The following is a 22399-nucleotide window of genomic DNA, read 5'->3' as shown; positions in this document are numbered from 1 at the left end:
ACTTGATAAAATGTTTTGTTTATTTAGTGTTAAGTCAGTTTTGTTTATTGTATTTACAATAGAATTTTTCACTTTGTGAAAAATTAAAAACTCATTTTATAAAAAAAAACTGTAGGGCTTTTAGAGCAATAAAGATGTCATTATTATGCGTCATTTACTCGCACTATCTTGATCTTTCCTAGTTACTTTACTTTTTGCATAGAAAAGTTTCCTAATTACTTTTCTTTTTGGGCAGAAATACTTCGTATTACCGAGAATCTAGGGCTTTTAAATATATAGTTGTTATGCGTTATTTAGTCGCATTTTTATATCTCTCCTAATTACTTTACTTTTTGGGTATACAAGTTTCTATGGATATAGTAGGCAAATTACTGTTGCGTTACAGACTTTACTTCAGATATATTTTGAGCTTTGGGTAACACATAAAAGCGGACAGAGGCGTCGTTTGGAGGGCAAGGGGTTGCAGTTGCCCCTACCCCCATAATGTGAAGAAAAAATATTATATATCCCATGTTCTTTGACTATCTGAACATGGACCCCTCTTGCCCCCCCACCAATAAAAATACTCAAGATTTCCCCCTGTGAGCGGAACACCCATTTTGATGTATTGATTTTGTAATTGGACCTGTAAGTGATTTCCAAAGTCTAATTTCTTAGTGGTTTAAATCTCAATAATGATAAAAATCCCAACAATAGAATGCTCGCAATAAGCATGACGAAGATAATTTCTTAAACCACATTGGTCTGCCATAACATAAATAAGAAAACGATAAAAAATGGGGTTTTCAAAGGCCAAACAAACATACTGAAGAAAACACAAAGTGAATATTTCGAGAGAACAACCGCCTCTCTTCTTCAGCTCCATAACATAAAGAAAGAAAACGGTCAAAAATGGCGTTTGCCAAACGGAAATACTGAAGAAAACACAAACCGAATATTTCGAGAGAACAACCGCCTCTCTTCTTCAGCAAGTTGTTGTACTTTCCTCGTTCGTTTTTTGGTTTTTCTTTTATTATACTATTTTGTTCGCGCTGAAGAAGAGACGCTATTGTTCTTTCGAAATATTCGCTTTGTGTTTTCTTCAGTATTTTCGTTTGGCCTTTGAAAACCCCATTTTTGACTCTTTTCTTTTTTTTTATGTTATCCCAACATTAAAATATGGCAGCATTTTGGCACTCCATACCAATGTTGGTTGTGTGTACAATTTTCAGTAGAGTAAGGAGAGTGAAAACAATGACAAGAAGTAGAATGTCACATGACGGTTGAAGTAGACTATGCCCACAAAGCTGAAACTAAGAAAAAGTGAAAACTCACACTAAAAGGGACTGATATATTTACCATGAATCCTTACCGTTCGAAATCTTGTTGGATTTTGTTTCATTTTGAATTTCGTCCGCCTTTGCGTGTCAATATTATAATAATAAAATTGCCATTTGCGATCGAAATAAAATTTTCACGCTTTAGCATCTTATATCTTTTTGAGCCTACTAGCTAGCGGATAAATCACTTTTCAAGAGCTAAGTAGAAAATCCTATGCATTTGTTTACAAACATTCTATTGAAAAATTTTGGCTCTAACTTTTTTATGTTCAATGAATTCTTATATCGAGTATATCGAATATAGCAGTTTAGAAAGCAAACATTAAATTGGTTCTGGAGTTGATCTAGAATTTTAGAGAAGACATGGCTTCAGTTTTTCCTCTTTTTCACAAAATATTCGTCCCTTTCTCTGTTACAAACCAACACCAAGACCGACCATATCGCTCAAGTACTATTCTAAAAACAAAGGATAAAATTTGGTGAGCGTGTAAGTGAACCCTCGTGTAACTGAACGCCCAAGCAACCTAAATCCAGGGCAATTAAACCATTGTGCAACTGAACCACCACGCAACTGAATACTCGGATAACTGAGCCGTATGAAACTGTACCCCTATGCAACTCAGCCCCATTTAACTGAACCCCAGTGTAACCGAACCTCTGTAAAACTGAACCCTCATGCAAACTGAACCTCATTTTACTGAAACCCCGTGCAGCTGAACTCCAGTGCAAGTGAATCCCATTTAGCCCATACAACTCTGGAATCGTTACATGTTGCACCTTGTTGTAATACTTTGTTTTTTAAAGTCATAAAATATATGCCTGTGAAGATCATTCATAAAAAAAGCTGTTCTTTATTGTCACAAAAAAAAGGATTTCAGAAACCATTAAAGCCAGATCTATTTCTTCTTCTTTTTAGGTTTGTTAATGGGGCCTGTCTGTAATTCATTCAAAACTTTTCAGATAATACATTACGTGCGCTTTCATTAAATTAATAAAAAATATTGTTCCGAAAAGAGTTTTCAAAAAAAAAGTAAAGAGTCATAATAAGCTTAAGAGCAGCAGAAACAAGTTTCTATAGTAATTCAAACAGGAATTTTATTTTATTTAAACAGGAATTAAAATAACCGGTAATTGAAACTATGGAGGTTTCGGGGGTTTTGTGGAAAACAGAAAGCACTGGACTATGGGGGGGGGGGGTTTGTCATCCTTGGAAGAGTAGTGGAAGAACTAAAATAAGCGATCCTGGAAAATACGGGGGTTTTAGGGAAAATTTAAAACATGAGACTATGAAAGCCTGGCATCCCTGGAAAAGTAGATATTCGACTTTTCGACTATTCTGAACAAGATGGCTATACAAAAATTTGAATCAAATGCCTTTGGGGAGATTGCAGCTGAAAAGGGGCATAAGAGGGGTACCGGTTGCCCCCGACCATTTTTCATAATTTCCGTCAATATGCTCTGAAAATTCCAGCTGAATACCCTCAGCTGTTCCCGAGATATTGCAGATAAGTGTTCTTATAAAGCTGGATGCTCTTAGTGTCTTTTGATTTAGTTAAGGAATTCCCTAAACATTCCCCGAACGATATGAGGGCTGAATACCATCAGCTGTTTCTTAGATAATGCTGATATTTCCTTTTCATAGCGAGAAAAGAAAAGTATTTTTTTTATTATGTTTGGCATCCTTCTCAATTCCTCTAAAAATTGACCTTAATACTCTGAGCTTGTTACGATATCCAGGATCAAACATACCATATTTTCTTAATAAAAAAAATCTTATATGTTAAGAATAAGCAACTTGTATAGCTTAAAGTCCTTGCAACGGGGGCTGTACAGGGGTCTGATCATTGAAGGCATGGTTATTTAACCTTTGGATTGTTTTAAATAAAATGGCTACCTACAAATTTTGGTCACATCCATTTAGGGAAAAAGGGCGTGAGATGGGGGGTAGCCCTATCACTTTTGACTCTTAAAAAGCACACTGGAACTTTTGATTTCCAATCGAATGAGCCCCATCCAAGGTTTATACAACAAACTTTTACATAAAAATCATATGTGCTAACAACGGGCAGCTTGGACATTCCAACTTGCAACTTAAGAAACAACAAAATACAACAAGATAGAACTTGTAAGTATCCTAACTTAGGTTTGGTATTTTATATTGCCTCAAATTTATAGAATACTGAAAATTAACTACAGGAGTTAAGTTGCACGAGGGTTCAATTACATAGGATTCAGTCGTTGCACGTACATTCAGCAACGCGAGAGTTCGGTGGTACAAAAGTGGACATTAACCATCATTTGCAGAAAATAGCCATGAATATTGTTTCTCTTCCTTTTTAGGGTAATGAACATAGAAACGGATAAGCAACAAAGCCGGTGACCACACAACCTCTTATAATAAACAATAATTTTAGCCTAATTATTTCTTTTATCATTAGCCTAATAATGCTGATTTTGATTGGTTGGTCCATGCTTAATCACATATATATGTTTCTGATTTTTTATCTGTATATAATTTTGAGTGAAATGTCTTAGTTATTAAAAGAGCTGATTTTAAATATAACCGTTTTTTTTTTTATTTCCAACCTCTTTTCCATGGTATTGCTGGTCATTTCCAACAGTCAGGAGTCATGGAATTCAAGACACTATGGTTTGGAAAAACTAACCTAAATGTAGGACAAACCAACTTACTGTAATTAGCTTCCTTTGACTCTCTGTGTGAGAAACTTGGGGCATAGACTGATGAAGTTGGCCTTCCTGGCGGAGAAGGAGATCTGCTATTAGCAATGGTTTCTAATGGCATTCTCATATGATTAGCAAGAGCATCTTTCGAAAAGAATTCATCACCACAAAAAGAACATTTCATAAAATTCTGAAAAAAGTGTTATAATATAACATTTATTACAATTAAATACAAAGCATATATACCTAAGAATTTGGGAGCTCAGTCAGAGTCGACCCAGATTTATAGAAGGTTCAGCAGGTCAATGGGACCTAGAAAAATTTGGGGAAGGTAGGCGGGATCGCAAAAGAAAGAAAAGGATGGTTGGTTCCCTTTTCCTCATTGCACATCTCAGCTGAAAGGCCATGACGCAGAAATTAGCGGTTTTAGAATGGAATATAGAGTTTGGTCACCTTGCATAGCTTTTGTGTTACAACACCTATACCTGGCTTGTAGTAATAATTGGATGTCAGTGTTAGATACTTTTTTCTTGTCAGTTTCCCTCACTATTTTCCTGTTTTCGCAGTTTTTCCTCTCTGCTTCTGTCTCTTTTTAGTTTTCTCTCTGTCAATGTGAATCTCTCTATGTCTCTATACCACATTAAACACTGCCTTCTGTTCCATATACTATAGATTGTCGGTATTCCACAATAGCCCCATAATAGTAGTTGATTTACGTCACGGTACCCTGTCTTCATTTTCTATGAAAGACCTGGGTTCATCTGTATGGATTTTTTTTGGAAGAAGGGCGACGATTCTTGAATTTTATTGTGGGAGACAGGGTAGATGAAGTGAGGGATGACGAGTTATTGAGACAACTTTTTATCATTAATTTTGGTTAGATTGTTCTAATTGTTTCACTTATTAGCAAGGAGTTATAGCTAGGAGTGATTATTAGTTAGGAGCTAGGAGTTATAGGACGCTCGCACGACCACAGATCCTTACAGGTTTTTTCTCCAGCACGAAAGTGTTAGTTTTTCTCATTTATTTATTTGTGAATGTTAAAAAAAATTAAACTTGAAATAAAATATTTGTCAGAAGTTGCATTTTACTTTAAATATCAAGTTTTGTTACTTACAAAAAGCAAATTGATATAGTAATTTTCTTTCAAAGGAGCCCTCAAACAATTCTCTATGATGTTTCAGTGCCACACTAGTGGTGATGAAAAAACGAAAGAAAAAATAGGAAATATCCCTACTACCCATGCGAAAAAGTGATCTTTATTGTTCAGGGTTTTGGCTGATACCTGCCTGCATTAGGTTTTTGACAATGGGGTTCTATTGGTACAGCCATTTCGCTCCGACACCATTTTTAGATTTGACGGAATTCTCATTAGATTTCTTTCAAAATGAACTTTTACCGTTATGATTAAACGAAATCATAATTACCCTTCCTGACTCAACTTCAAATGGCAGTTTTTTCTCGCTTTACAGTTTTATTTTCAAAAAGTGCTTTTAAGTATTCTGTTACTATAGGCTGAACTTTGTTCTTTATCAGGTTGTATCAATCGCGGCTAACATGATCAATTAAAAAAAACATCACCTTTGATTAGGTCATTACTGACCAAACCAACAACAAAAATCAATAAAAAATAATAATCAAATAATTGATTATTATTTTAAATTAATAATTGATCATCAATATTAGATCAATTGATCATCAATTAATAACTATCATCAATAATCTTAAAAATTAATAATATTGATCTTAATAAAATATTCTTAATCACCATAATAGTGTAATGTTCTTAATCTTAATGATCTAAATAATATTAATTATTATTTAATGCAAATTAAATAATTCATTATTATTATCTATATATATAAAAATAAGTTGTCTGTCTGTCTGTGGATCAGGTGACGTCATGTTTTTGTGTTGACTGACGTCATGAAATTAGTTGTCGTCATTTTTGCTTTGACGGTGACGTCATTAACGGTATTTAAGACAGGCTTGCGGCTAAAGAACACAAAACCGCGCAGTTAGATGAAAATCCACCTGGACAGCGAGAGTCAAAACATATCAAAACTGAAAATGATAGCGATGACGATTGGGTTTGGGATTTTGACTTGGATAAGGTCATCAATGCCTACCAGATTTAAGTTAAAAAAACAAAGGTTCGTCGATATGTACTTCATAGTGACGCTGAAAAATAAAGAAGAAAAAGAAAACTGAAAAAAGAAAAAAGGTAAAAAACTAAAAAAAAAAACTAAAAAGAAAAAACACTCAAAGAGAAATTACAGACCGGGACACAAATGACGACCGAGACAGAGGGAATATAAGTGACGACCGGGAACCTCAAAGAGAAATTACAGACTGGGACACCCGGACACAAATCACGACCGGGACACAGGGAATATAAATGACGACCGGGACACAGGGACACAACTACAACGGGGACGCCGGGGGCACAGGCGGGATATATAAATGACGACCGGGACACAGGGATTGTTCGAACAGAAATTACAGACTGGGACACCGGGACACAGATGACGACCGGGACACCGGGAATATAAATGACGACCGGGACACTCAAAGAGAAATTACAAACTGGGACACCGGGACACAAATGACGACCGGGACACAGGGAATATAAATGACGACCGGGACACAGGGACACATCATTAGAATAATGAGGTATAGATCTGAATACGGATTGTTTTTCCCATGGACAATTATATGTTGCATGCTCAAGACTCAGTAAACCTGACAATCTATTTATATGCACAGACAATGGGACAGCGAAGAATGTTGTATATTCGCATGTTTTACGTAGTTAAAAACATATATTTATATCTATCTCTATTCACAGGTGGGACACAGGGACACAACTACAATGGCGCGTAACTAATATGGCGCGTAACGACTTACGCACGCGGGGGGGCTTGGGGGGGGGCGCGAAGCGCCCCACCAACTAGGTATTTGGGTGGCGCGAAGCGCCACCCCAACAGCTAGTTATTTATAATAATCAAAAATACTCAACAAATAATCAAATAAAAATCTTGAACATTTTGATAGATGTTTTTGAAGAAAAAATAACTAATTAAAAAAAATGCAGGCAACAACACATGAACTACATCGCATATTTCCTGGAGGATACCATTTTATTCAGAAAAATTATCATTTTTTCCACAAACAAAAATAAATAAATAAAAATTAATAAATTATCTTAGGCGGTGTATATTTTTTCCTGAGTTTCAAGGCAAAATTTAATGTCACTTGACACTGATTATGGAAGACTCTGTCGAACAAACCTAGGAACGTTCATGGTCATAAACTGCCGAAATGGAGCTCATCTTAAGTTAGGTTCTTTAAGCTACTCAATTACCAGCTGATCAACCAGCTAGCCAATGATATAGACAGATTTTCCTGGTACGATATCTATTCGAAAATTTTTGATCAATGATCTTACACTTGACATCTGCGACCGTAGCGACAAGCTTCAACTACCCTATATACTTTATACTCCGAAAAACGAACAACTTTTCAGATATACTTATCCTTCAGGGTAGAGAAGGATATTAACATAGAAATATATAATTCTTTATCTTTTTGCATAGCAGGAGGATAAAGAACTACTACTACTGATAACTTAGTGCAGCACCAAGCCGCCTCTACAAATCGAAAACCTCTAAAAATTATTCATTTTATCAATATTTTTCATATGGGATGCTTAAATCATCAGGATAATCTAAGTCTAAAAGAGTTTTACTTCCTCGATTGATCCCGTGTTCTCCCATTGCATTTGCTATGCTCTTTAGGACAAAATCTATCAAAATGATCCATATAAATGAGAATAAAACACATCCCTGCTCAAATCATGATTTAATACAAAACAAGCCGTAAACCTAATTTACAACCTTAACCGCAGCAAGATCATTCTCCTACATAGCACTAACCATTAATGTATTTATGTGGTCTGTCATACAAGGATAGGGAATTTTCTAAAGCTCTTCTATTAGCTGAATCAAATGCTTTCTTATAATCCATAAAAATGAGGATAAAAGGGGTTTAAAGATTCAGGGGTTCTCCATCTCACTTTTATAAGTCCCCCCCTTTCTTCTGGTAAGTTATTTTTTCCTTGAAATTAATGTCTCTGTATATACCTGGTTAGAAGACTACTAGGGGTAAGCATACCAAATTATAAAATTTGTTATGGATGATACCAGAAGATTTTTAAGTTTGGATTTGTTAACACTATCCCTTCTGAAGATTATGTTTCAGTACCTCCATAGCAGGCACAAACCAGGGGGACCTTGTCACTGGGGATCCATAACAGAAACTGGGGCATCCTCGCCTGGGGTAATAAATACAGGTGGAGGATGAAGAAGACCCCTCCAATGTACACTCAGCAGGGCCCACAGGCGTGTCCACTGGTCCCATGAGTTACAAACCTTCTCCTAGTAATGGGTAAAATTACATGGTGACGCAGAACACCATCATGGGAGGATCCTCCATAGAAGGACAACTGCGGCAGGGTGTAAGATCCAGATCTATGGACAACGGCCTTTGCAAAGGGCTACCTCGATTTTTTCTCGAATTTTTCTTACCCGAATAGAAAGCAATTAGTTTCCTATAGCGGCTTCAATTGGAGTGAGGGGGGCTGTGTGTTCATGTGCCCTCTCCCCTAGATTGCTTATCTTCCTCCTTAGAATTTGGAAATTACACTTAATGGGCAGGGGGGGAGTCATTAAAAAAAACATTTTTCTTGGTATTTTCATTAAAAATTTATATTTAAAACAAAAAATTTGCCACTTCCCATTCTCCTAGATTTAGAAGAATATATTCCTCCCGCCCACCGAAAAAAAATCGGTGCTTAACAGATCCGTGATAAACAGATCACACTCGAGAAATTTCTCTGTTATATCTGAGAAAATCGGTTTGAAGCTGTCTGTATTCGGACGCAATTACCTTAGGCTAAAGGGAAAAACTACGTTCTATATGTAAAATTACATGGTGACGCAGAACACCATCATGGGAGGATCCTCCATAGAAGGACAACTGCGGCAGGGTGTAAGATCCAGATCTATGGACAACGGCCTTTGCAAAGGGCTACCTCGATATTTTCTTACCCGAATAGAAAGCAATTAGTTTCCTATAGCGGCTTCAATTGGAGTGAGGGGGGCTGTGTGTTCATGTGCCCTCTCCCCTAGATTGCTTATCTTCCTCCTTAGAATTTGGAAATTACATTTATTAGGCAGGGGGGGAGTCATTAAAAAAAACATTTTTCTTGGTATTTTCATTAAAAATTTATATTTAAAACAAAAAATTTGCCACTTCCCATTCTCCTAGATTTAGAAGAATATATTCCTCCCGCCCACCGAAAAAAAATCGGTGCTTAACAGATCCGTGATAAACAGATCACACTCGAGAAATTTCTCTGTTATATCTGAGAAAATCGGTTTGAAGCTGTCTGTATTCGGACGCAATTACCTTAGGCTAAAGGGAAAAACTACGTTCTATGTATATTTTTATTAAATATTTAGATTTAATTTATACAGTAATTATATATAGCTACTATATATATATATATATATATATATATATATATATATATATATATATATATATATATATATATATATATATATATATATATCTATATATATATATATATATATATTACAATACTTTATAATATTAAACACTATACTTATCATACTATATAATACTAACATATATATAGTATTAAAAATATATAAGTATATATAGTATTTATACATAGTACTTATATATAATTGTATAGTTCAGACTTAATTATAAATATTCAGATTTAAATATATAGAGTTGGTATTTCGGTTAGACTAGGTATTTAATATAATGCGTTTTGGGTGGCACACTTTCCATAATTCTTTGTTGTAGTTTACATAATGTTGTAACAAAGTATTATATTTTCATGATATTCTGGTATATTTAAGTATGATTAACCAACTTTTACTTCTTGAGTGTGTTCTGGATAATACGGAGGTACCAAAAAAAATCACTATTAATTGACAAAACCGATTTCCAAAAGTTTGGGAGTGGCAAAAGCCACTTTCCTCACCATTACTCCCGAAACACAATTAAACAATATTAATGCAAATTAATAAAGAAGATCAAATCGAAGGAAAACCAGATTACCTGCTCAAAATGAAGTTTCGCATGTTTGCAAAAGGATTTAAGTCGAACAAAGCCTTGAAAGCAAATTTTGCAAGTAGGATCCTGAGTAGCTTTTGATAAGCAGCCTGGCGCTTCTTGGTGCCTGTGTATCCATCTTCGATAATATGCAGCAACTACAAGCAAGACATGAATTATTTTTTAATATCAGAGATATGACATTAGGATGAGACCTTGCATAATACAAAATTCAATTTTAGAAAGGATATTTCATCGAAGGTAGTAATGCTAATGCTAGACTTCAACCTCCAGCATCAAGACCCTGTGAAGTGTTCCAGCTGCAAAGACCCATAGCTCACATTTCTGGAGAAACACAAAATAAAATGCAAATCGGCTTGGATTCCGGCCCTCTAAAGATGCAATCAAGGTCCTAGTGTAAATTTAAACCATTTTTCAGTGAGATCTAACAGACCCTGATCAAGGAACGCAGATAAAAACACTTCCATCACAAAGATCCGGTTGAGGACGGATATCAGATACTACATTTGTAGATATTCAACTCTTTTATGACTTCGATCGCCATGCATATTCGCTGGGCACATTAAGCAGTTTAGAACCCCGAAATTCACTCACGATTCTGCCACAAAATTCAAATCAGGCGCATATCTTAAACAGGAACAACCTTGACCCTCGCTTTTATAGTGAACCAAATGGGATCGGAATACGGCATTCCCTTTTTGTAGATTTTTCTAAAACGAGAATCCACACCCCCTTCATTTACCCCACAAAGGTTGATTTGATCCAACACAAACAAAGTTGTTACTAAACAACTTGTAACAATAAAAAGGCGTTCCGAATTTTCCAACTTCGTTTGATTGTAATTGAAGAACCTCTTCTGGTAGATTTGAAACCAAAGTGCCGATATGAATTAACTTGGGAATCACCTCTAAGTTCCCTCTCTTATGGAGTGAAATCTAAAAGAACTTTCTGGCAGAGGTCCGGATTAAAAAAATTTAAACTTTCCAATCCCGGTCGGTCACAGAGATATGACCAACAGTCGACCCCCTACCCCACACCAAAAAAAGTAGGACATTAGTTCTTACTTTCCAGTAAACTTGTTTTGTAGGATGATCCTTACTGGCAGATGTCATAACAACAAGATTGAAGAGAATTCCTCCCATACAAAGGTCAAATCATATTGCAAACCCCAAAAAGCAATAGTCGGGGAGCTACCTTACTTATATTTTCTAGCGACCCCGGTTACGATCTAACACTCGATTCAAGTAGGTAGCCTAGTGACAGGAATTGTGAGTTGTTCTTTTTCAAAGAGGTCGGATTGCGTTCAAAACCAAAAAAAAAAAATATAAGAACAATAACTTTTGCTTCCCTCCGAGTTTGAACTTAAAAGATGGGCTACCAAAATTTACAATCTAGACACTCTCTGTTTTTTTTTTCATGCTCTTAGTTTGGTCGAAATCCAATAACCCCTTCTGAAAAATATCGCAACAAAAAAAAAATTATGCTTAATGTTCCCTCCTTCAATCGCCAACAGCGATTAAATGAGTCCTTGACTTTTAAAAAGGCAAAATTAGGCAAAAAAAATATTTTTGACAATGTTCAGTTGACATACGACAAACCCTTCAAATTTTCATCCTGATGACATGAGCGAAACAATTTAGCCCCTTCCCCTGTCCTCAGCGAGCCCAGATCCTTTAAAGGTACCACTAGAACATTAGCTCTCACGTCCTATGAAGTTTGAACCCTTCTAGTTATCAATCATAGACTCAGAAAAAGCAAATAGACTGGAAAACTACCGGGGAAAATTTTTCAAAAATCCAGTTGTTTTAAAGCACTGTTTAATCAATCGGTCAATTAAACGATACTGCCCCTATTTATTCTGAAAATAACATTTTAGTATGAAGACAATACGAAATACACGATTCAAAATACACAAAAACCAAGATAATCCCTCTATAATTAACGCACTCGCTCTTATCACCTTTCTTATAGAAGGTTTGATTAAAGCTTTCCTAAAATCACTAGATACTTTCCCCTTTTCAAATATGTATGAAATATAGACAATTCGAAATACTATGAAGACAATTCGACAATTCAGAATTCGAAGACAAATTCGAATTGCCTTACAGTCCTCAATCGGCTAAAACGAAGATTTTTTTTCTCACTATACACTTTTTTTAACGTATTTCTAAATGGTCCGTGGTTGGTTCTTTACTAAATTGTTGCTGCAAAACTGTAAATTTTGAAATAAATATTTTTGTGGTAGAGTATTTCCATTGGAAAATACAGATTTTTCGCAATTTCATTGAAAAAGATAACCCCCCTTTGTATTTTTAAAATGTATTCCCACTAATTGGTACCTAATTGGTTTATAATTGGTACCACTGTTGAACACCTCCTCCCAACCACCGTCCGACCTAGAAATATAAATGGCAAAAAAAATTCAAAAGGTAAATGATTCCCAAGAGGAAAAAATAATCCTTAATTGAGAAATTACGAAAAAAACATGTTTTTTCAACTGAAAGTAAGAAGCAACATCAAAACTTAAAACGTACAGAAAATAATTCTGTATATACGGGAGGGGGGTGTCTCCTCATAAATCTCTCGCTCTTTATGCTACAGTTTTTTTATGCTTTTAAAAAAGGCGCTTAGTCCATTTCAACGGTCCTTGGCTTTCGGGAGTCCCTATTAAAGAATTGAGTCAAAAAGTCTAGCATTTAAACTTTAATATTAACAATGGATTGAGGAGGGGGTTACCATCTTATATCCCCCTCATTACAAATCCGGAATAATTTATGTTAGTTTTAACTTTTAATGTAGCTCTTTACTTTCAGTTGGAAAAGCTTGTTTTCTTTATATTTAATTTTTGATCTTTTTTTGAAATAATACCGGAAAATTGGCCTCCCCTTCCATGGAAAAGGACAACTCTTTTCTTCGACAATTCATTTCTTCAATTCTTTCGACAATTCTAGAAAAAATTCCCCCGTAGAATCACCCCCCACACAATTCCCCACGGGAATTCTCCTTACTCTCATTGAAAAAAAAACTTGTTTTTTATTTAGTTTCTGATAATTTTGAAATTATGTCGGTAGAAAGTTTCTTCCGCAGAAAAATCCACCCAGACAATTCCCTACCCACATAAATTCACCCAGAACATATCTCCACATGTAAAATTCAGCAGACAAAATTAAGACAAGTACAAAGAATTCCGTCTGTGAATTCCGTAAAATTTCAACCGGAAACTTTCCTCTTCACTGAAAATTCTCCCCGAGGAAAATCTCCCCTCCCGCAAGAAATCTTAATGAATATGCCATAATTCTAGTAGAGAAGAATATGGACTTGTTTAACATGTACTTGAAGGATATTCATATGAAAATAAGTCAAACTTAAGGAAAGTAGAGAAAGCATGAACAAGTGAATGAAGGAGGGGAGGAATCGTGGTCAGTGGTATGGAATCTGAATAGAGGAAATTTAACCAAAAATTAGGAAGAATAAGGAATAAAGGAATAAAATCCTTGACGAAGAACACCTCCACATACAGGCAAGATCTGGAGGTTCAGAGTTGGACAATGTAAAAGATGGATGGAATGATTTTAGGAAATTAGTTTATGAAGTCGCTGATGGCGTCTAAGGGAAAAAAGTTAAAGACGCCGCTAGAAATATAAGCAAATATGCTTTATGTTTAACAGAAAGGAGGAGGTGATTGTCGAGATTTATTTCAGTGATAGATCATATGAAAATTAGAGGAAGATTTAAAGATAAATGGGAAGAACATCCTGAGTATGTAATAAACCGTGAAAAAATTATAGGAAAGAACATAGAAAAGAATGAAAAAGTTAGTGACACTTCGGAAATAAGAGAGAATTTATTTTGCAAGGAAGAAATTACGACAGTAGTAAAAGGATTAAAAAATGATAAAGAACCAGGTATTTATAGTTTACTAAGTGAGTTTCTTAGATAACGGGGTAAATGAGTTTCTTAAATACGGTGGTCGTGCAGTTACTAGCAATTAAAGATTAATTACTAAAGATTGTGAATATGATTTTTGAAAAGGGGGAAGTACCTAGTGATTTTAGGAAAGCTTTAATCAAACCTTCTATAAGAAAGGTGATAAGAGCGAGTGCGTTAATTATAGAGGGATTATCTGGGTTTCTGTAGGAAGCGTAAAACTTAGTATGATGATACTTATTAGACTTAGAGATCCAAAGAATACTATGATTTTAGGAAAGAGAGAGCATATGTCGACTGAATTTGCACGCTTAGATTAAAAGTTGAGAAGTGCCTGACTCATCAAATCCCTTCAGTCTTGAGCTTCATAGATTGTGAGCAACTGTTTGATTCAGCCGATACAAGGGCTTTAACAAAGGTCCTATTCTTGAATGTTTAATTTTCCTAAATTCACGGCGCCAAGTACAATTAAATGTCTGATTTGTCGTTAGTCTTCTATCAAAATGTTTAGATGACGATTGAATCTCCTTTTGAAAGAGTCAATTGAGAAACTTTTGGGGATAACTTCCTCAAGAAGATCGTTCCAGACCGAAGTGCAACGTTAGATAAGGCTGTTCTTCAAGTACTCTGTTCTCGGCTTGCCAGCCTCAAGATAACTGAACCGAGCTGTGTGCTTCTGTGTCTTTCTTGTTGGCTGGACAATTGGAGGCACAATACGAGAAAGCTCTAGAGAAGGAGGTAAATTTAAGTACTCGTAGAAAATAGCCATTGAAGCTACATCAAACCTCTCACTAACACACTGGAGAGTCGAAGGGAGCAACTAAGCCTGTCCTGTTAGCCGTATTTTTGAACTTTGAAGGATGAAATACCAGATAAACACGCGATGATGTATAAGCAAAGACAATCAAAGAATGATATACCGGATAAACACATTAAAGTAATTAGCGCTATGCACGAGAATAACATTGCTGCTGTTAAGGTAGAAAATAAGGTTAGCAGCTGGTTTCATATTAAGTAAAGATTTAAGCACGTATTATTAGCAATAGTAGTATTATCATTAAAGACGGTGGGGTGCAGTGAAGATGTTAAAAGTAGAACTGCCAAAGCCCAGGGTGTTTTTCACAGCTAAAAAAAATTGGAAGAATAGGAACATAAGTCTGCGAAACGGTTGAGAAAAGAGAAAGGTTGAGATGACTAGGACAAATTCTGCTGATGAAGGATGACAGATTGTCAAAGATCGTCCTTCTCAGCCAACCATCTAGGGCCAAACGAAAAGCAGGCCGTTCCCAAATTGGGTGGGAGAATGTCTCTAAGAAAATTTTAAGGGAAGCTAGAATTTCTTCAGAGAATTTGAAGAGGGAGGCCTTGAACAGACCGGGATGGAGCAGGATCGCAAGTAGCTGTGTCGGCCTCAGGCAATTTGGTGCTGCAGTGAGTTGTTAGTAGTTGTAAAAGTACTGGATCTATGCTATCAAAAAAAAAAAAAAAAAATCAAACGCATTCTTGATCTTTTTTCTGGCAAAAAAAAACCGTAAAAAAAAACCGTGCATTTTTGTAGAACGGAGCCTGAAATCTCTGTAGTAGGGCTCTCTAATATTTTGAATCCGAGGTTTTCATTATGATTGCTTGACTTTTTGGAGGCACCCCCTCCCCACCTTTCAAAAATTAGGTAAATTTTCTCAGAATCGTAGCCTTTGACGAATAGAACTAAACATAATAAATTTTATCTATTTGGAATCAGCATGAAAATTCAATTATTTCGATATATTAATTTTTATCAAAATAATCTTTTTTTACATTTTGTGTTATAGTTGGGCCAAGTCACTCCTTACTTTCTGATCACAAGCACGAGCAGTTTGCAAAAGATCATCAAATTTATTTTCTTTTGGTAAAGCATCTCACAAAGAAAAATAATAGATATTTGGGACGGAACAAATTGTTATACTTATTTTTTTTCAGCAAAAATGGCTTTTATAAAGATTTTGTCTTAGCATAAATATCTTTTTATAATACAGATTTCGATAAAAAAAAAGACAATGTCATGTTTTTGAGTGTATATAGGCTATACTGATTAGGGTCTAAATGAAACCGTTAATGGCAGCGAACAGTTTTGAGCGCCTCTCGTCACTAGCAGCTGAAAACATACAAAATATGAAAACATAAAACTAATTAAAAATACCATGTTTTTTGTGCTGATTTCAAGCCAAAGTAAAACTGCCAATTTAAACTTTCCAATACAAAATCGTTGGAATGAAAAGTTTTTGAAAGTTTAATTTTTCTTGGTAAACTTTACACGTGAAAAACTTAAAAAATAAAAAGTGGATTACACTGTAAACTATACCAAGCATACAAAACGTTTACAAAAAGCTCAAAGTTTTTATTTTGCTAATTAAGGCAAAAAAAGGGTAAAGAATACGGCATTGGACTTTACACTCCCTACCGGCGGTGCTGATCTCCGTTTTTTGGCCCTTCAGCCAGGAAATGCAATAGGGGGTTGGAGGCCAACCATCCTGTGCTTTCGCACACCTTTCCTGTTCACCTTTCCCAGATTTCTTTGGGTACAAATTTAGAGCTGGGTCGACTCTGGCTCAACTTACAGTCATGCCACTGACCCCCACCCCAAACTAAATAATTGGGTACATTAGGATACGAACCCTCGTTAATTGCCTAATAAAAGCAAGGTACTGCTTATCACCAAGACAGCTTTTCACCAGGTCTCTTATCAACAGGCTACACATCACTAGAATATAGTATAACTTTTTAGCATTTCTTGGAGAAAATCTGCAGTTTTGCACTTTTTAGTTCAATTACTGAAGAGTATGTTCTACAAGAAATCAGGCTATTTCAAATCATTTATCCACGGGTAACGTCTATACACAATACAAACAAAAAAGGCAACATTTGTGTAATTTGAATGAACAATTGACTGAGCTTTCACTTATTTACCAGAAAAGACTACCTAATTATTTGCAAATACAACTTTTTGTTGGACAGTTTCGCATTTGTTTCTGAAATTATGAGCATAAGTATAAAAGGAACAGTGTTAATTTTGCAGCAAGATCCAAAGCTATAATAGATTACACTAATTTCAACTTCCTGTCTAACAATGTAACACGTAATTTGAAAATTTTCTACCCAATTTGGCAGCAAATCCCTTCATAACAACCTTCAAAAATAAATAAATAATTTTTTTTTTATTTAAGTTTGTTCTTGTGTTCCCAGTTCCTGTCCATCCTATCCTACCTTCTATTAAGAAAATATGCATATGCAGCTACAATCAGCAAATAAAAAGACATTGAAGGCAACCAATTTCACTTTCTTGCCAATTTTCATTAAAGTGTAATTTGAAAATAACTCCAATTTTGGGTTTACACCAATGCTGGACATTATTTTTTTTTCTTTGGACACGCAATTTAATTTAATTTTTGTTTCATCATGTTTTAAATTTTAGGCACGACAATAGGTTGTTGGATTAGATTAAAATTTGCTGTGACATATCCACTAAAATTAATCCCCCTCCCCCCAAGAAAACAGACACAAGAGCAATGTATAATAGCCTAGTGGATACAACTTACCATGATTTTCTATCTGTTCATTATCTGGATTCATTACAAGATTTCCTGAATCTTGGATTAAATTAAAATTTTGAACAAGAAAGTCTTCAGGACAACCTAGAAGTAAAAACTGTCTCAACTGATGGAATAAAAAAAAAAAAATAAAGAAACTTTATAGTCCTTGACGCGTTTTTTCATTATGTCTTTTCCAAAGTAACCAATCCATAAAATAGTTTGTCCTTCACTAAAATTGACTCTCCCTGAAAACATAATAGGTATTTGGCAACTAACAGATCGTTATACTAATTTTTTTTCGGCAAATACAGCTTTTATAAACATGTTTGTCTATTTTATTGAGGTACAGTGATGAAAATAAAAATAGAAAAGTGAAAAATCAGCCTTAAATCAATCAATGAAGAAATAAAGCAAACCACAACTGCCAGAAAAAGTAGAAAAACAAAGATAACTTCGCCTGAAATTGTATGGCATGGCTACTTCAAGCTCTACACAGCAAATATGTGCACTATAGCTTCAATGCTTAAAATTATTTATTAGATTTTTTTGAAACATTTCCTATCTCGACCCATCTTATCTCAGTCAGAGGCAACGCCCTAGCATCGCCTATAGTAAACGGCCATAAGGCTTGATTGTATTATGGTTATTATTATTTTTTCCAGCGGATATATAAGCTTTGGAGGGATTAATTTGTGTTTTGATTGGACTAATTTGATTGGAAATCAACAGTTCTGGTGTCCTTTTTATAGGTCAAAAGCAATCGGAAGGCAACCAGCTCCCCTTCCAAGCCCTTCAATCTTAAATAAACCCGTTTACAATTTTGAAATAGCCATTTTGTTCAAAATAGTCCAAAGGTCAGATAACTATGCCTCAGATGGAACCCCAACAGCCCCCAGGATAAAGGCTGTCAGTTATGCAAGTTGCCGAGGGTTAACACAAAAGGATTTTTTTTTTTGAAAAAGAGGGCATGTTTGATCCTGGGTCCACAATAGGGGTTAGAGCATTAAGGTGAAAATTTAAGGTAATATCAATAGGGACCTCAAGCATCATCAAAACCCAATTTGTCCTTGCTCTTTGTGAAAAAGGAATAGAATCAATATCTAAAGAACAGCTCATGTTATTAGGTTGAAAATTTTACTTGCATCATACGTAGTTATAGTCTTGCATTCATGTATATCATAAGTAGTCATATTTCCAAGTAGTCCCAAGTATGTGTATACAGGTATCATGTGCATAAATGATAAGGATCATTAATCAACCAAAAAGCCAAGATTTGCATGTTACTTCTACTACAACTACCACTGCTACTACTGCTACTACTGCCACCAAAACGACTGCTTCTGTAGCAAGTACTACCAAGGTTGGGGATATCAAAATGAGCATCTCAGAAAAAGTTGAGGGGAAAACTGAACTAAATCAAAACAGCTTATGTGTATACAGATCACTGATACCAACATAACAACAATATTTTTGGAACAGCTTACTGTATCAAGATGAAACTTCTGGGACATCATGAGAGGGATGTTACACTGACCAAAAGGCAATATGTATATGCGACTACTGCTATTAAAACTGCTGTTACTACCGTTACGACTACTACTACTGCTAGTACAACACTATTACTGCTACTATGATGTTAGTACTATAAAGGCTATGCACATGAAGGTAAAATTTTGATAAGATATTGATAGAATTTGAACTACATAAAAACACACTATTGTGCATGCAAATTGTCAAAAGGGCACATCTCAAGAATAAATTGGGTATTGAGTTGGAACTTTCAGGGAATGCTTAAAGGGGAAGATCAATTGACCAAAAGATAATATGTGCATGCTACTACTAAAACTACTACCATTGCTGCTTTTCATGCTACTACTACTGCTATTACTTGCTATTGTGAAAATGTCTCAAAAACTATGAAAGGCTAAGTCAAAACTTTCAATATGTGTAAAGGGGGATATTCAAGAAACCCAAAAGTTTTATTTGCATGTTGCTACTACATCTATTGCAACTAGGCTACTTGAAAGGCTAAGAGTATGAAGATGAAAATTTCAGGAAGTATTTAGTAGGTTATCAAGAAGGTATATCAGGAACGTCATAGCAACGGCTAATTGTGTTGAAGTCAAAACTTTCAGTATATGTAGAGGGGAATATTCAAGAAACCCCAAAGTTTTATTTGCATGTTGCTACAACTGCTTCTACTTCTACTAACAACTGCTTCTAATAACAACTTTAAAGGTAAAGAGCATAGAGATGGAAATTCCAAGAAGTATTTAGTAGGTTATCAAAAAGTCATATCAGCAACATCATAGCAATGGCTAATTGAACTAGGTCAAAACTTTCAGTATGTGCTGAGGGGGATATTCAAGAGACCCAAAAGTCTTATTTGCATGTTGCTACTACTGCTACTACGATCTTGCTACTGCGCAAGCGCTTAAAAGTATTAAAGTCAAGATTTCAAGGAATATTTAGGCAGATCTTGAACTAAATTGGAACAAACTATGGCATGTACATTACCAAAAGGATGACACATGAATATCTCAAGAACAGCTTACTCAATTAAGTTGGACTTTTCTAGGTAAGTTGTGGGGGGTTTTGAACTAGCCAGAAGGCAATAAGTGTATACTATTGATGCTACTACTATGAATGCTGTGACTACTGACAATAAGGGTATCAAGGTGAAACTTTTAGCAGGAGTCTCAAACTATATGCATGTATACAGTTTTCAAAAGGACAAATAAGTCAAAAGAGCATGTCAATTAAAATTTCAAAAGAGCTAAGCTGATTTGAAAATAAAACCTCCAGTGTCCTTTTTAAGAGTCAGAAGTGATTGGAGGGCAAGCAGCCCTCTTACCAAACCCATTATTTTCCAAACACACCTAATCAAAATTTTGAGATAGCCATTTTGTTCAGTATAAGTGAAAAGTCTAGCAGCCATGTCTCTAAAAATATTGGGTGTATCATCCCCCACAGATATGCAAATTACCCATCATGTTTTTAAACTAAATGTTGCTTTAAAACAAAATCAAAAGGCACTGTCTGTATCTTGGTTGCCAATAAGACATTTCAACAATATCTCAAGAACAACTGAGGGTATTGAGTTGAAACTTTCAGGGCTACTATTATTATTACCTCTGCTCTTACAATTTAACTAAATCAAAAGATTGTAAGTGTATACAGGTTGTAAAAGAGCATAGATACATTTTTTGAAAATGATATTAAGTTTTATTTTTCATGTCAACCTGAGGAGGCATAAAACTAAATTAAGCAACAGTATTTGTGTCCAGATTTTCAAAAGGGTGTGTGTTGTTAAAAATTATCAAAAAAAAATTTCCCCAGCACACAAATAGGAAGCCAAACTATGGATTCTTAGACTAAAAAAAGAAAATACTTAAAATATCAATTTTGTTTTTCCATGAAAATGACTATATCAGTAAAAACAAACAGAAATTAATTTTAAAAACTTTTTCAACTGAGTGAGTTTTTCAAAGAAAAGTAAAGGGACCCATTAAACCAAAAATGAGCAATAAATAAACTCAAATAATCTTCCAAGCTTCAAACTAAAACAACTCACCCTCAATAAATAGATGAAACCCAAAACAAACAGAAATTACGATAAATAACCCAGTCAAACTCAAAACAAGCAGAAATCAACATGATTAGGGCTGACAACCCCCATGCCTCCTAGTTCTGAAGACCAGAACATAATTTGTACTTATAGGGGGGAAAATCACATGAATATGGATTGACAGTTTAATATACATAAACTAGTATTTACTCCTTAAAGTCTTAATAATTTTTTTATAATAAAGTTAAAAAAGTTAAACATTTAAAATGTGTTTTTTTTTTGTAAAGGGCAAATTATTTTCTGGTCTTCAGGAGGCATGAAGAATATAAAACCTTTTGTCTTTTTTCTTTTGATGTTTCAAAGCCAATAAAAAAAGTCAATAGAGAAAAAAATAGATTGAACAATTGACATACACTAGGAGATAACATAAAAAAGGAGAAAAATTAGACATGTTTTATAATTTCTCTTCTTTCTCTGTTGGCAAAGGCTTCCGGAAATTAAGCCAAAATATTCAGACTTTTATTAGCATTTATATAATTTTTTTTCTTTTAAAGTTCATTGTCATACTTAAAAGTTTTAAACACATTATTATATTTTGTTTAATTTTAACTGTAAATGAAAATTTGGTCCTAGAAGCTATTAAAATGTTTCATTTACTCCTGCTGAATTCAGCTGAGCTGCTCTAGCCGAGTGGTTAGCTTGATAGACTTGGTCCTTTGTCCGTGAGGGCAGGGGTCTGAGTCTTGGTGTTGCTGGCTATTTAGCTTAGAATGGGAGTCAGTAGTGTGACTCTATAAGCTCAACTAAAGTTGACCCAGCTCTAAATAGGTACCTGGAAAAATTTTGGGAGAAAACACAGGAGGCATCAGATGATTTGTCCATTACTGATGATTTGTCCACATATACTGATATTTATTCCTTAGAGTCTTAATGATTTTATATTTATAAAAATAAAAAAAAAGTTAATACAAATACCTTTGTTTTGGTAGAGTGCAAATTATGTTCTGGGCTTCAGAAGGCATGGGGGTGACTTTATTTACTTTAAAATTATTAGACTTTATTTATACTCATTTTTGGTTTGATGGAGCTCTTTAATTCTCTTTGAAAAACTTATTTTGTGTAAAAAGCTTTTTTAATTAATATCTAAAGACCAGCTATTGGTA

At 34.9% G+C, this 22399-nt stretch overlaps 1 protein-coding gene across 2 annotated transcripts in view; it reads right to left on the bottom strand.

Annotated features, from left to right (window-relative positions):
• Positions 1–22399, bottom strand: part of LOC136038217 (uncharacterized) — a gene marked incomplete in the record, with an annotated part of 124171 nt that overhangs the window by 79683 nt on the left and 22089 nt on the right. For both annotated transcript variants that reach the window (XM_065721304.1, XM_065721305.1), the window contains 3 exon segments: positions 4011–4191; positions 10158–10309; positions 17675–17770. In XM_065721304.1, the coding sequence (XP_065577376.1) occupies positions 4011–4191; positions 10158–10309; positions 17675–17770 (429 nt within the window).

This window comes from Artemia franciscana, chromosome 17 (genome assembly GCF_032884065.1).
Source record: "Artemia franciscana chromosome 17, ASM3288406v1, whole genome shotgun sequence".
NCBI lineage: Eukaryota > Metazoa > Arthropoda > Branchiopoda > Anostraca > Artemiidae > Artemia > Artemia franciscana.
Note: the sequence above shows the minus strand (reverse complement) of the source record. Positions and strands in the feature narration are given on the sequence as shown.